General features: G+C 36.8%; 1 protein-coding gene across 3 annotated transcripts in view; it reads left to right on the forward strand.

The window, feature by feature from the left end:
• Positions 1 to 17,366, forward strand: part of LOC149801561 (receptor expression-enhancing protein 5-like) — a 46,184-nt gene that overhangs the window by 9,890 nt on the left and 18,928 nt on the right. For 2 of the 3 annotated variants that reach the window (XM_089955784.1, XM_089955783.1), the window contains exons 3-4: positions 232 to 370; positions 8,259 to 8,403. In XM_089955784.1, the coding sequence (XP_089811910.1) occupies positions 232 to 370; positions 8,259 to 8,403 (284 nt within the window). Of the gene's footprint in view, positions 1 to 231; positions 371 to 8,258; positions 8,404 to 13,398; positions 13,423 to 17,366 lie in introns of all 3 variants that reach the window. The other variant, XM_089955782.1, reaches the window with a different exon arrangement.

Here is a 17,366-nt window from a genome sequence, read left to right on the forward strand (position 1 = left end):
CTCAAAAGAACATGACCAAATTTGACAGAGCTTCCAGGCATGAATGGTTTTCTTGTTTATATAAATAATGCTAAGTCTGTTCATATATCAATACCTATCGCATTTTGTATTTTTCATGAGATGTGATCCAATTTTAAATTATCCCCACAATAACCTGACCATGCCGATGTTTGAGAAACAAATACATGACTGAATATGTAAATTGTTCATTGTTCACTATATTTCTCACAGGGTAAAAGCAGTTGAGACATCTCGTAAAGACGATGACACACAGTGGCTTATTTACTGGGTGGTCTTTGCTGCCTTCTCTCTTCTGGAGATTTTCACAGACATCTTCCTGTACTGGATCCCATTCTACTGGCTTTTAAAGGTAGATCATTGTTGCAATTGACAATTCCATGAGAGCAGTGACTGTTAACCCATGTGTTGCGACCCAACACTAGGTCTCCACGCTACGTACATGCAATCCATTAATCATTTGGCATAATCATTATGCTTTTTTTCACCTGATTACATCTTACACTTAACTATATATGTATTATATTTTTTTGATACATTAAAAACTAAAATAAATATAAAGCAATAAAACGTTGTGTTTGTCACTTCTAGTATCATCTTTTTAATTCCACTGCGAATATTCTTAAAAAGATGACTGCTGCATAAGAATAGCAACTGGAATATGACACATTTCCAAGAAAACATATGGCTTTCTTCAATTTGAAACTTTGTCTCACATATTCATTATATTGATAAGATAGTTAACTAGAGGACCTATCAATATGTTTAAAGAAAATGGCACCAGATCTTAACCAAAACAGGCTTTAACGGTGTGGCATTTGGATTTTATATGACTGTACAGAATCACAAGAACATATTGACTACTGTCACAGTTACATTTATTCAGAAACTTCACACTTTACATATTAGGCAATGGCTACCAGTGGTTTCAACATATTTGGTTTATTTACAACATTCTTGTTCAATTTTAGTCAGTCCCATCTGCTATGTCGGATGACCATGACCTTACATAATAACAGCTGATACAGAATGAACAAGTGTGCTAGATTAAATTTGCAATCAAACCTTAAATCAATATGGATTTTATCAATGAACAACATAGAAATATGAACAAGATGATGCTATCCCCTACTAAAATAAAAGGTAACAAATAAGTTGTATACAGGAATAACATTTTATATCTTTTTCATCAGCTTCAATACTTAACAAGACCCTTTCAGTTATCTAATGTGAAATTAAATGTGCAGTTGTTAAATGTAGAGTTGCTGTCAAAACTGGCCATATGTTTTGCTTGGTTGCATAGTTTGGAGTGCTGGAAGGACTGTGCAATTAGAGTGTTTGAACTTCAGATTGAAGATTTTATCAGTGGTTGCTAACCTTGATCTGAAGTGAAAGGGGGGTTGGTCTTGGGGTTTGATACAGACAGAGCTCAACCACCATTTACCATATTTTCCAAAACTGAACTAATGAGTTGTTTTTGTTCAGTGCTAGGTCTTTGAGTGTAAGATTTTAGAGACTCCTCACGTTTGTGGTCTGTTATAAACAAAATATTTCTGGTTGCAAACCCAGCATCACTCTTAGCTTGAATTGCTGTTGCATGGAGTGACCAGTATAGCGCTGTACTCCTGCATTCTTGCAGATGTCTGGCATGAATGAGAAGAATTGGATTTGGTTTGACTGGTTCACAAGTATACCACTTGTCAGCAAATTCAGGAGACCTTGGTGAGTCTTTACTGGTCTGCCTTACATCTGAGGCCAAAAAGTCTAAAATTCAGACACAAAATCGAATTCTGAAAAAAAAACGGGTCCAAAAAATAGTTTTTTTTCCTCTGTATTTTGTAGTGCAACTAAAATGTCCAGATTATTTGGTATCATTGTAGAGCTACATCTGTCTACCTTTCTATAATACTATCCACTTTAGCATATCTTAGATGACCTTGGTGCTACAGAGCTCGGAAGTAGGCTACTACCACCTGACATGTAAACATGGCACCAGGGGTTAATGAGTTAACAAGGCTTTGAATTTTTTGTGCAAATTGTCAGGGATTGGCTAAATTTGTAATTTCTGAGCAATGTCGATACACAATTGATTAAATACGCAAGGATTATTCAAGTTTGGTAACGTCATCAAAATGCATCCATTAACTCATTAACCCTTGGAGGTTTTTGTCATTTTGGCCTGAAATGCGAGTAGGAAACTCATTTTGGGGGATATTTCTGAATACATCGACTTCCAGGAGATTTCCAGTTAACCTAATGCCTAGTGGTGTTAGAAACATGGTTTTACATTGGCTATTTCGCTCGCGCATGAGCAGAAAGGTAAAAGTGGGATTTTTTTTCTGAATGGACCCATCATTTTCATATCAAGACCACAGTTGATTCCAAGTGCCCAACTTATCCTACTTTTTGCAAAGGTTCACCTTAATGTGCGCAGCTTAGGCGGGTCTGCCTTAGATCTGCGGCCAAAAAGTCTAAAATCCAGACACAAAATCAGAGTCCAAAAATATTTAGGTTTTTCCCTCTGTGTTATATAGTGCAACTAAAATGTCCAGATTATTTGGTATCATTGTAGAGCTACATCTGTCCACCTTTCTATAATAACACACACTTCAGTGTATATTACTTGTCTTTGATGCTACAAAGCTCGGAAGTAGGCTACGCGTTTACGCTGTGCATGGGGTTAATGAGTTAATAGACAAAGACCTCAATCAAACTGCCAAAACAGATTATCTCCAAAGACAAGCAATGTATGCAACCACTACCATGCCATTTGCACTACAATGGCAATTCGTGACATGTACTTTAGCCTGGTTTATAGTATATAACAAATGTCACTATATACTTGACCAGCCTAATTTTCAAACTGGTAGCCAAACTTGTTTTCTTCAAATTTTTATAAAAAAATTTTTTTATTCAGAACAGGCTTTACTTTTCAAGTGGTCATTGTTTCCAAGGATTGCGTAAAGGTCAGTGCTATTTGTCTCTGTTCTTGCGATACAGTCAATCGTAGTGCAGAACAATCTGTACTTTGGTCTGGTTTGCAATCCACAAAATTTGACCCTATATGCATGACTTGTATAATTTCAGAATCAGTAGCCAGTGTGTTTTTTTTAAACAACATAAGTGGTCATAGTTACAAAGGGTAAATTGATGGTTCATAGCAGTGTCAAAATGCATATTATGCCAAGACATTTTGGTGGCTGGTCACATTTCAGCAGGTAATTTCTCACGACAGTGTGTATATATAATTAAGTTAATCCATGCATTATAATTGTGGTTGTAAATGACAGGTAGTCACTCATTGGAACAGTTGGTTTTATGTACATGTTTTTTCGAAATTGCATCATTCCAAAGTAACTGAAAATAATGTTGTGCATCAGCTTCTTCTGGGTGTTGAACAGTTGCCCCATCGATTTAAATAATGGATGCAGTCGAGGTGAAAAATTGCCCCTGACCCATTCATCTTGGAAGGCTGCAGTGTCATTTTCCTTCTCTGAATCACTGACGAACTGTACTTGAAGCCATGCATCATCTCTTCTGTCAGTTCATGCAATTCTAACCCATTATTTAATTTATCATTGTCATTGAACTCGTCCATCTCGGTGTCACTACCCCATATATGCCAACCATTACGCTTTTGGCGTAATCATTACCCTTTTTTTTTCACTAAATTACGCCTTATGCATAACCGTATTCAGATTACGCGTTTTCATTATGTCCCCTTCAAAAAAAATTAATAATTTCTTTTATTTTTTATTAACATCCCATTAATCTTTCAGACCATATCCTTGCATGCACTTTCCTAATGGTATTTTGTTCTATTTATAGCAGCTGCCCTATTTCCAAGAAACATGCTGGTTTCTACTTTCAAACTTTTGACCTCGGTTTCTATTTATAGAAGCTGTATGGTTTAGTTAGGAGAGAACAGACTGGTTTTCTAATTTTTAATCTTTGCTTGAAGATTCTTTGTTCTAATTCATATTTGATACAGAACCAGTCAGTAGATATTTGGCGCTAAAAGTCAAGTCAGATTTATTCTAGTAGATGCGTGTGTTAGAGCAGAAATGTTCAAATGATTTCACAGATGGATTTGAAAAAGACGAAAAACCAATTCAAAGATGAATACATGAATTACACAATACAGTGTTCCATTCTAGGGCAGCTTCACACCTACTGCAGGCTGTGTGGAAAGGATTTTAATATTGGTCATGATGGTAAAACAAAGAAACCTTGAATTAGCTCGTTTTACTAACTCCAATGCTAAGGTAACTTGTAACTTCTTTTTAAAGCAGAGCTAATAAATGCAGAGTCGTTATTTACCGAGTTCTTAATAGAACATGGACTACCCCTAGCAGTAGAAGACTATGTTAGTCCTTTGTTCAAATGGATGTTTCCTGATTCCAAAATTGCAGAAAATATGCATGTGCAAGAACAAAATCATGTCATATTGTTAGGTGTTTAGCAGAAGATACTTCACTTAGAATTGCAGAAGCCATGAAAATTGGGCCATGTAGTATTGCAGCAGACAGGAGCAGTGATCATAATGACAAAAAGTTGTACCCAGTCTGTGTAAGAGACTTTGACAACAAAAAGGGCAGTCACAGTGCTCTTCGTTCAGTGCCAGAATTAACAGTAGATTCCACTGGATAAAACTTTTTTTATTTGCTTGATAATGCTTTGAAGAAACATAAGTTGGCAGAAATGTATGGGGTTTTCAGCTGGTAATGCATCAGTGATGACTGGAATTCATAAAGGAGTTGCATTCTATATTTTGAAAAATGTCTCCATCAGCGTACATATCAGGTTGTCCATGTCATATGATGCACCTTGCTGCAGGAAAGGCTGCTGATAAATTAGAAGGAGAACCCCTGACATATCAAGTTGGCATTCTACCTGACAATATACTTCATGCGGACAGAGTTGATTTGCAATGGCACCTTATTTCCCAGCTAAAAGATCCAATAACTGGAAGATATATATTTCCTCTCCTTTGTCAGGTTATGAAAGGAATATTGGTTCTTTACCATTCTAATGCTGACTGTGAGAGATTGTTCAGTATTGTTAACAAAAATAAAACTGAATTCAGATCCAGGATCTGTAACCCAAAACTTGGTTCTCTTCTGGTGTGCAAAACATTTATAATCACAGCTGGTACAAAGTGTTTTGAAATGCAATATGAGAGACAGTTGCTTTTTAAAGCTCAAATTGGGTTAATTGGGGCAGCCACTTATTTGAGACAAATCTTAAAGAACAAAAACAGATAAAAAAATAAGCAGAATTTGCTTTGCTTATTTGGGACGACATGCTGCTTAATTGGGACAGCAATTGCTAGATGGCATGCTTGTGTGTTGCATGACAGTCATTACTGCAGTGGCATGGTAGCCATTACCATGTCCATCGCTGTTTCAGTCAACAAGCAATACAGTTTGCCGCCGATAGTTGGCGAGAAATAAGCATCAAGACCATTCAGGTCTGCTTTTCTCACTGTGGTTTTAAGCATTCAGGCTTGGATGTGATAGATAGTGAAAATTACATCATTTTGGAAGTACAACACATCACAAATTATGATGAATTTGCAAGCATTGATAACAATCTTCAATGTTGCAATGAATATGAAGATTGTGGGGATGAAAATGATTGCTGAATTATGACACTACTTCATGTATGAAGGCAGCCCAATATCTGCACTAGATACATGCGCTGATTACGTTCAGCTACAGTCAATTAAGGGAATACGGCAGGGGATACTCGATAAATTCGTCAAACATCATTAACTGTTAAGAACATTAAATTGAAATTGTTTTAGCTTAAATATTTTTCTCTGACCTATACCATTTGTTTCCAGAATTAATTTACATTACATGTATTACAGTCTTTTTGTTGCTCAGTAAACGATAGTTTGTGTTTTGTTTTATACATTGTTTACGTTTGTATGCTTACTTACTTAGCATAATTGGGGCAGCCACTTAATTTGGCCAAATTTTTCTGGTACCAATGTGTCCCAGTTAACCGGGATCCACTGTATATAAAAATATGAAGCAGTAATTGATGTCAAAAGACCAGTAGAGGTAAATAAATCATTTGGTACATATGCTTATTGAATTTTATTATGTTATAATGTGGATTACTCTTCTGCTCGGATTACTCTTTTTGTCCAATTGGATTACACTTTTTCCTCTCCAGTGGTTGGCATGTATGTTACCCTCATTGTCAGCATCCAAGTTTACATCTGATTTGTTGTTCTTCATTATTTTTAACAATAGATTTTCAAGCAAGCAAGGACTTTTCCAAACCACATTTTAGGAAAACCTTACTCTGCAGGTGTGCTTTAACCATTTCCTTTTCTGGTCTCAAAATTCACAACTATTTATGATGTATAACACGTTTCTATAGAGACAAGACATATACATAGATTATGACAGTAGGCATATTCAGGATACAGTGGAATACTATGACTGTAGGCATATTCAGGATAGAATGATGTATTATGACCATAGGCATATTCAGGATAAAATGGATTAATACATATATGTACATTAGTAAATAATAAGCATGTAGTGAATTATAAAAATTTGATGTACATAAACACATAAACAAATGTTATTCATCAGGTTTGTGGATGACTTACTCTTTGGAAAAAATAGACTATTGATTTTGGAATCATAAAGTCAAGGTCAGTGTCGTTGAGAGATGAAACATATTTTTAGATCTACTAGTAATAGACCAGAAGAGTTTATTATATCGTCTGTTGTCTCCTGTGTCACTAAAAATCACTCCATCCATTTTGCACAAGTATGTTATTGACACTTCTCTTAAACTGTTTGGATGATTGCAATCCAAAATTACGTTCATTCATTCCAAGGTCTGGTTGGTCCTAAATGAAATGCTTAGACATCCAATATAGACACTACAGCAATAATCATGACAATTCCTATTATTATTCATCCTGGGTAGATTGTCTTAGTAACACTGTGTTTTCACTCTAAGACTTCTAGTGATGTCTAGTTGGTCTAAATAAAACTTGGGCGGACTGATCTGATGTTCATCATGGCTTCTTATAGCTACTCTCAGAAAGTCATATCAACATGAGGTCTTTGAACCTGGAGATTTGTGATGAAGTCTAGTTGGTCCTAAATGTAAATGGTTCTGCTTGAACATACAATATGGTTGCCATAGTGGCCTGAAAATCTTCATTTTCACTACTCATACTGAAGGTGTAGTCATATCAGCATGACTTCTGATGATGTCTAGTTGGTGCTAAATAAAAATGAAAATCTTGTTATTACAAGAACAGAAAGTCCTATTGCCATTTGGTTTTCACCAGGAGACCTGTCATGGCACTTCTTCTTACTAAATAAAAATGATTCTGCTCCAACACCCAGTATGATGCACACAGCAGCCATCTTAAATACTTTATTATAGCTATTCCTTCTTCTGAAAATATACTTATATCAACAATGGGATTTTCACAAAAAAGACTTATTATCTCTGTCTATTCCTAAATGAAAATGATGCCAATGTGGCATCCAGTATGGCCACCATGGCAGCCATCTTTAAAATCTTATCAATACTCTTCCTGAATGAAGAGTAATATTAGCAGGGAGTTTTCACTGGAAGACTTCCTTTGATTCTAGTTGGTCCTAAATGAAAATGGTACCACCTGGAAGTCTAACGTAGCCACCACAGCATCATAGGTGTTTGTATCGTACACATCTTTTCAAAACAAAACTTTAGGACACATGCAGTTTAAAGGAATTTACCAGTGCATGCCAAAATTTTATGCTGGCTAAAACTTTGTTGTTAGAGTCAACAATGAAGTTTTATGTGACCTTCCAACTTCAGTAGTTTTCTCTGGGATGTGTCTCACATAATTATCATTACTGTGAAGAGTACTGTGTCTAAGTTGCTTCAACTATATAGATATATTCTTGCATGAGATTTCATGTTAATGAAATCTGTGAATTATGAATTGAATAATTGCAGCATATAGCATACAGTATTAAGAGTCTGTTTACATAGCATTAAGCACTTGCATTATTCAGTGACATTGCTATATGATTTTGGTAAGAGCTAATGCCACAGTGTGGCATTTTCATGTCATAGCATCATCATGATGCCAGCGAAGGCAAGGGTTCGGTAATATTTAACATTTAGAAGTTACCATAACTCATTTCAAAGACCAGCTCAGTAATAATCAAGTTTTTGCCTAGTATCAGAAAGCCGATTATGTTTAATTACAGTGCCTGTTTCTGGTTTGGTGCATGTCCTCAACCTCATGGAATGGATCTACCCTGATCTACAATCGTCTAATCCTGCCCTTTGTTCTGCGTAATGAGAAGAAAATTGATGAAGCCATTGGCAAAGCTGCAGAGGTTGTCAGGGATGGTATGCATCACATTATGTCATATATGATTCTGCCATTATTAGGTGTAATGTTTTTCAAGATTACACGTCATGCATTTTGTGTGCAGAATATAATAATTTACTTTCCATTACAACTTATATTTATTTTTTGTTAATTCAACTTTTTTTTTCTTTTTCCCAAGTAATAGTCAGATCTATCCGTGGTACAAGTCTGGAAAAATATACAAGTTGTCCAATTTATTTATGAGAAAACATTTAACTCTATGCAAATATTTCGCTAATATGTAACATTTATGTCCCTTGCATTTTTCTTTGTTAACCTACGGCTATTCCAGAAAAAAGTCCAAGGGAGTTGGGAGTGGGTAGGAATGCAGCTGTGATAGGGGGTGGGAGTGGGAAGTCAAAATCTAATTTTCCTACTTGTACACATATTTTAATTAAAGTAATTGTGGTTGTGGTATTGTGTTCAGTATTTTATTTGATCCCATAAATAAAAATTGTATACTTAAAGCTACGCTGTTGAGACATGGTAAGAAAAAAAACTTGAATGCGCTGATTCAGTCCTTTTATGGGTGTTTTTATAATGCCTAAAAAGCACAAAATTGCAGCATGTCCATGAACCTGAATAACAAACGTGTGAAAATTAATTCTACACCAGCAAATGAGGAATAATTCATTCAGCTATTTCTGTGAAACCAAAACCATTTGCTGGTGGGTGGGTGGGTAGGTAGGACATCTACTTCACAGTGAAATGGTAAGTAATTAAAATGTGGTTTAGGCTTTTTTTTTTTTTTTTTTTTTTTTTTTTTTTGCTTCATTTAATTGTCTACAACCACCCTCAATCCTTATTGGGTGGAAGCTATATGCTTGACAGGTTAGCCAAGCGCTAATTAAATGATTTAATGGAAAACAGTGGTGTGTCAAATGCCCAAGCAACCTAAGTAAGTTTGGGCAGGGCTGTGAATCAGCAAGCCCAGTAGGGACCCAAAATTCACATCAAACAATTATATTTTATTGGGAAGGGTCTCCAGAATTAAGTTTTGCAGGGGGAAGGAGGGGTTATAATTTCTTCCTAACCTATGAATTTAAGTGTACAAAGGTGTTTAAAAATAATGTCTCAGTCTTTTGTAAAAAGTCCTCTTGGAAAGCTCTTTTGTGATAGATCATTCCCACCTTTGGTAATCTCATGACATAGATATCGAGTTATGTTGCAAACAATGTATGGTCACTTCTCAATGTGTCAGTAACTGTTTTTCATGTTCTCTTAATAAATTAGATTATGTTCTTAGGCACAAAAAAAAGACATTAAAATCACAAACAGCCATCTCATGTTCCCTATCAGTAGTATAACTTGGTTGTCACTTACATCAAACTCTTAGAAGCAGGGATTGTCCTGGGCTTCGCCAATGTCGCAAATTACGATTTTTTTTCCTTATTGGCGACAAAAATATCCCATCTGGCGATTTTTTTGGCGACATACTTTTTGGTTATTTAATTTGTACATACAATCATGGATTTGGACTGGATAAATTAAAAGGCAGAACGAAAGGAAGCCACAAACTTGACTAAGCAATGCATTGGAATCAATCTGTTACACAAACGATCCTTTGTTCTTATTGACAACCCCATCTTTACAATGCATTGTTACATCATAATCTGCTTATGCTGACATCTGGGCTGAGTACTGTATGCTGCGATACAGTCAGTCATGCTACCGCACTATACCTACAACTGACCGACTTCTGAAGACGCGAATAGAACAGATACAATTAATTGTATGGCTAATCCTTCTGGTGTTTTTTATACATATACCAATACAATAGTTTTGCTGAACCTTCATAGAAAACTGATAACCTTTGAAGTACCGACTCAGGGATCGTCCTGGGCTTCGCCAATGTCGCAAATTGCGATTTTTTTTCCTTATTGGCAACAAAAATATCCCACCTGGCGATTTTTTTGGCGACATACTTTTTGGTTATTTAATTTGTACATACAATCATGGATTTGGACTGAATAAATTTAAAGCCAGAACAAAAGGAAGCCACAAACTTGACTAAGCAATGCATTGGAATCAATCTGTTACACAAACGATCCTTTGTTCTTATTGACAACCCTATCTTTACAGTGCATTGTTACATCATAATCTGCTTATGCTGACATCTGGGCTGAGTACTGTATGCTGCGATACAATCATGCTACCGCACTATACCTACAACTGACCGACTTCTGAAGACGCGAATAGAACAGATACAATTAATTGCATGGCTAATCCTTCTGCTTTTTTTTGTTTTTTTATACATATACCAATACAATAGTTTTGCTGAACCTTCATAGAAAACTGATAACCTTTGAAGTACCGACTACTGTGTATAAATACAAAGCAAATGGAAAAAATCTCAAATCACAATTACATCTGTCGCCAGTGCAGCATTTTACTCATTGATCTTTTCCTTTTGCGATCAGTCCCGTGTTACAGCTGCAGAGACTTAAACTCCGCAACAAGAAATAGCAAAAAAAAAAAAAAAAAAACCAGTTTTGCATAATTAATAATAATTATTTATTTCTCAAAATACAGGAGTGAAAGAATCCCTAAATTGGGTGTGAATTTACGCTTATATATACGGTCCAATATTGCCAGGTGTTGACTCGTGTAAGTTTCATTCGTGGGAATGGAGATCCTTTTTTCTTGTCGAGAAAATTTATACAGCATTCAGTGATCATTCTTGGGATTTAGGAAGCAATTCCCTACAAGCTTTGTGAAGCTAGCCATAAAGGGGGGGGGGGGCTGCTGAGAGACTACTGGTGTCACCTGCCAGCACTGAGGACTGTGAACGTGGATTCAGTAAGATGAACCTCATAAAAACTGACATCAGAAATAAGCTCTGCATCTCATCTCTCGAGAATTTAATGAGAATCAGCATGTACAGATATGAAAAATTAGCCTTTGAAACTGCATTCAACAAGTGGGCAGCCCTAAAATCGCGACGGATCTTCATGTAACACTTTGTAACATTTTGTTAATGCTTGTTGTAATTAGAGTATTAACTAATCCATCTTTTGTAATTTTCATTGCCTGTTACATTAATAGACTAAATTAACACTTGGAAAAATGTACACTACTTTTTTTGGCGACACTTTTTGAAAATTGGCGACAAAATATTGAGGTTGGCGATTTTTTTGGCGACAGCTTTTTAAAAGCCAGGACCATCCCTGTAGAAGTATATAATAATTTACAATATTATTCAGCTTGCTCTAAATGTTCTTAATTGACCTGAATCGTGTATAATTCTTATAATAGATACTGATTAATTAAAATATTACTTAAACATTATTGATACTCTTAATAGATATGAAAGATGTCCCATAATAGCTTATTTTATGGTTTATTCCAGCATCTGTCATGTGTTGTTTTTGACATTTTCTAAGATTTGCTTTACTAGTTTTGATCATACTTTGCATTTACTATCCTGGCATGAAGTTCATTCAGATTTGTTCAAAGGACCTGATCGACCATCTACTATTTCCATCATATTATTACTAAAAGTAAAATAGACTCGGAACAATATCATTCATGAGCCAATGAACAGAATTTGACCAAAATCATCCTGTGTTGTATTCCTTTCTTAATTGTTTGAAATAAGAGTAATAAATATAGTTTTAGTTTGTTGGTGTGGGGAAATTGGCTACGACATACCCATTGGCATGGCATGGTTATACAGAATATGCCCAGTTTAGAAAGAAACTTTTCAAACTTTTAAATTTGAACTGTATGTGTTGCTTTAAAGCCTTGGTTTTATTTTCCGCACATTCTAAAAAAATTCACAGGCAGGTAAAGAAATGTATCATCCATTTGGTGTGTCATCCTATGAAAAATTAAAAGTCCATATGGTCTGCCAAAGACTTCTCATTGGAACATTTTTAACTTGAGCCAAACATTTTGAAACAATAACAGGTATTAGTAAAAACAAAAGTTTAAAAAAAATGTCAAAAGAAAACAATTTAGTAAAGAAACTTTAACATTAAAGTTATTAATGAAACATGAGCACAAATACTTGAAAACAATAGAACAAAATTGCAATATCAAATCATTTTGTAATAGGCATGCATTTTCTAATGCCTGGCTTATCAACAATCATCAGATAGCATTTAGGTATAACCAGTGACATGTTAAATTTAAGGTGGTTCCTAGTACAGTGTACTAGCAGTACTTGAAAGTAGAATCCATCTGTCTTTGGGACACATTATTCAATATCAAAAGCTTGCTAGTGTTTGTGTGGCAGAAGTGTTAAATGGATTATATTGTATGCCACACTCCTGGCATGTGGGCTTTAACCCCACCAGCACATTGTCACAAATTTTTGCATCACTGCCTTCAGACTTGTATGTGCAAATTGACTTTAAAACCCAATACAAAAATGATACTGTGAATGAATAAATTTCAGCAGTAGGTTCTTAATGAAAGCAGTGTCTGTTGGCATTATTCGGGACATTAAGTGCAGAACAGATTGATTTTCTTGTGATTGTGGTTAAACAGCTCATCAGCAATATGTAAACCCATTTAATGCTACAGTTGTTTGAGTGATAAAGATGTGAATTTATAACTACATAGTAAAAAGTAACATTGACACACCTTTAATATCCATTTATGAGCTTGTTCAAATAGTTGTCACTTGTTTTGATATATAAACTGATCTTTTTGAGTTAATGTAATTTATGTGATGGTAGATGTAATCAAAATTTTATTTTTTGTGGTGTTGCCTCAAAATTAATGTTTTGGTAGTGGTACCTGTGCAAAAGATGGTCATTCCTGACCCTCTTTCCCCCACTCATGCTTTTTCCTGGAATAACCCTTACTGCAGCTGTATTTGCAATACCAGTGACACTTGTAAGCATGAAAGTCTGATAAATGATTATACAGTGTCAGTGCATGTTTTATGGCTATATGGTTATGTCTTCTTTTGGTATTCAGACACTGCCTTTGCAAATAGTTATAACATTTTTAATTTTTCCTGCAAGTTTTTGGTGGTGCAAGAGAAGCAGGTAAGCCTTTTGTTGCATTTCATGAATGTTCTTTTTCTGAGTCCCACACAAGGCTTGGTAAGATTACAATTTTTGTTTGAATTTGGTATGGTCATACCTGTTCTACTTTCTGAATCCATTGTTTATTTGTTGATGACATTCTTTATAGTTACTCCCTGCATGTATTTGGCAGACATTTTGATTAAACGAAAAGGAGGTAACTAGCGCATTATAGTTTACCAATTGTGTTATTTACATTTTTCCTTCAGACTGGAAACAGTGATCATTACGGATTCTGAATTTCTTTTTTTTTTTTAGTGATCCAACACTGATCTAGCAAATTTAAATCTATCTAAATAAGGAGACTTATTTTATTTCAAGGACTGAAAATTCCAAGAGATACAAAAAAGTCTTTTTACTTTAACATCAGTAATACCATACCTGTTGCTATCGTAGTATGTAAATGTAGAAAAATCCCTGACCAGACTCAACTGCCATTGTTAATTCACCACGCTGGTATCGTGAATTGTGCCTGTTTTATACATGATAAACACACCAGGATTTCATATCATCAGTTCTCCTTGGTCATCAAACACGGGTTCTTTTTCAGTTTATTTATCAGATAACTTTCTTAAAATATTTTTCCTTATTATTAGCAATCACAACCCACTTGGGATTTTTGGGCTAAATGAATAGTCCATATTTTTAAGCTGGGTTTGCTTGTTTTATGTTTTCTATCCTGATGCTTAGTGTTGATCCCCTTTTAAAATTTAATCTTAGTGAAACACCCATGTAATGTGTTATTTCACTGAATAAATTGTATTATCATAGACTCAGTCCACATTTTATCTGGTGTATACAAGATAAGAAGGTTTTTGGATATCAGATCTTTTTTCTGCATCTTCCACTCAAGAACAATGTCTAAATAAGGTAAGTGTGGATCCTAGAGAATCCCCCAGGTCACACACCCAACTTCCTGATTAAGCAACTCTGTAAGAGGACATAGCTGTCCATCTTGATGTCAAGCAAGGCAGAAGGTGTCCTTTTCTTCTTCATAGTTGTCCAGGTTTTCTTTCTCCAAGATCTCCCTGGAAATGCCTAGAATTAGTGTGTCCTTCCCATATGTGGAGAGTAAGTTTCACCCTCCCAAGAGGAGCAGCACTTTCCCCATTTCAAAGGGCAGAGGAGGAGTCACACCCTACCAAAGGGAGTAGCAACACCTCTTTACCAGTAAGGCAGAGAGAAAGTGCCACCCCCACTCATCTTGCAGTGGGATTACATCATCCTCTACTGACACACAGCTTGGTAAGGGCTGATTGTGATTCAAATCCTATCCCTCCCTCAAGGTGGGAGTGGTACCCTATCAGCCCCATTGGACCATCACTGATGTGATTGGTCCCCCTGACTGAATTCTAGCAGATCTGGAAAGTCACCAGTCAGGTCCTTTCCTGATGACTTTGCAACAGTCATGGGTCTTTGGAGACCCTATGGTTTGGAGATAGAGATTAAGCCAAGTTATCTCTCTCTCCCCACTCCCATTCGATACCATTGGGGATAGGACTCAGCTTAAAGAAGCCAGATTGGGTTTGTCAATCTGCACCCCCTCTTCCCTATTTTCCCACTGCAAGGAAGTGATTGGCCCCTTTTAAGCAGTCATGGAATTCATGGACCTAGGCTACATAATAGTGGGATCACAACTACAGGTTGTGGACCAACATCATCTTATGAGATTGGATCTAAAAAGGGGGGGGGGATAGATCTGCTTCCCCAAAACTATGTGGGCAGAGAGTCTACCTTTGCTATAAATGGTTCATTAAATCCTCAGGAGGAGTTACCAGTTCAAGTTCTCCCCCCTCCAAGAAGACCCCCTCCCCCCCCGCCAACAGAGAGAGTGCAGGATGACAGGATGATGGTTTCTTTGACTGTCTTCATTAAAGCCAACGAGTTTGGCACAGAGCAGGCCAATGTGGTGCCAGTTCTCTTGGATCCCCTCCCCTTTCTCACCATTTGGATAAGGAAGCAGAGAAGGAGGAATCTTGGTTGTTTGATAAAGCGGTAAATGGGGTTTTCCACCATTAGCCCAGTTAGCTGTGTCCCATCCCTCAGGTTCTGGTATCTTCCAGTTCCATCCAGTTTGGAGAAAATTCAAAATCAAGGAGATCTGTGTCAGAGATTTCGCAAGGGCCAAGCTTTTTTGCTAGGCAACATTGGGATGGTCTGTTCGTAGCCCCCTCCCACACACACACACACACACATATTGCAACCCCTGGTAACTGCATCTAGCTACAAGGAACATGCCCCTTCTTAGCCCTCTAAACTTTCTACTTTGGATGTGGGAGCAGTTCAAGTGGGTATTTCTATGGTGTCTTCAACTTACCTTTCAGTGAAAATGCTGGAATCAATAGAACAAAGGCTAGGTCTCTAGTAAACATAGACTCGCATGCTGCCTTACTTTTTAGTTGCTTTGTTCAGCCTACTGAAGGAGGATTCTATGTCACCAATATTTCTCCATTGATTAATGGAAGCAGTGGCATAATCTTCAAGGCATGTATTCTTGACCATGGCCTTGTCAGCAGAGCTTCCCCACCTTCACAGGAATATTTCTCTGGACACTTCCATGATCTTTCTAAAACTTAGTAAAAACCATCTGAAGGATGTTTCCCTGGAGGAATCTTCAGAGGGCTAATTCCCTCTGTGGCTGCTTAACATTTGAGTGAAATGAATACAGGGTCTCTTGCATCTTCTTCTGGCTCTTTGAATCCAGTTAAGAAACAGAATCATCCTGACATCTTTTAGGGTCTATTGGCTAAATTCTTGAAAGACTTGCAGCCCGAATCGAAGCAACAACCCCAATTCATTGCTCCAACATGGCAGGTGGACCATAGAAGAACACAATGCAGATGCCTAGGGAAGAAGTTTGCAGGTCCTTCCTCCTTTCCTAAAGTCAAGGGTGGACAGCCCTAGGGTCTCACTCCCTCTCCCTTTGGTTTTCATTGATACATTACTTAGCTTCTTTTTACAGGCTTAGGCATAATGGTCGGTGGCTGGGTTCTTTCTGTCATAAGAGATGGTTACTGGCTTTGGTTCCAGGATCTTCCACCTCTAGTAAAGTTACCCCCATTTGGTTCTCCAACTTATTACTCCCAAATTTTCCTGGTACCAGAGGTAGGTGGTAGCCTCCCCTCCCCCCAAACCTTTAGGTGAAGATTCCTTTGAGAACTTTATCCTCAAGGTTTTCTTGCTCATCTTGTTGTCTGCAAGATGAGCTTCATGCCCTATCCATAGAGCAGGGTAATATCAGGTTCACTGGGAATTTTAGCCACTCACAAAAAAGCCAGCTTTCTTCAGTGACTCATCTTCTGTTGAGATCCACAGTCTTAGCTGTATCTGTGCTTCTTGGAGTCCAAGATATATGTTTATACCCAGTTGGGGATGTATGTTTTTATTGACAGCCTCTCAAGAGAGAAGGAAGGGTCAGAAGCATCTTTCATCCCCATTAGAGGTTCTGCTAATATTTCAGCTTCCACCATTTGTGGTTAACTATCAAGAGAGCTATCAGTCTTTTGCTGATATGGACTTGTTTTTCATGAAAATTAAAGCCCATCAAATTTGATCCATTGCTTCCTCATGGACCATCATTCAGTTTGGAGGATCTAATTACTTTCTCTTCATTTTACATTTCGCTTAGCCCACCTAAGTGAAGGCATTTTCTCACTGGGCCCAATCATTGTCACTAAGAAAATGACTCATGCAGATTCCATCCCGCTGTAGTCTACCGGTAACGCTGTTCTGCGAGGTTGAGTATTCCTTGTGTGTTTTTTATTTGCCAGTTGTGGGATCTTCAGACCTCCCATCAAACTGACAAATTCAACTATGCAGTAGTAACAGGTATGGTAATATTAATATTAAATTCTAGTTTTGTGGGAGGTGGTGGTGAAACTAATTTTAATGATGTAAAACTTACC

The sequence above is a fragment of the Sinohyriopsis cumingii genome, chromosome 4 (assembly GCF_028554795.1).
Source record: "Sinohyriopsis cumingii isolate HCF-2022 chromosome 4, ASM2855479v2, whole genome shotgun sequence".
NCBI lineage: Eukaryota > Metazoa > Mollusca > Bivalvia > Unionida > Unionidae > Sinohyriopsis > Sinohyriopsis cumingii.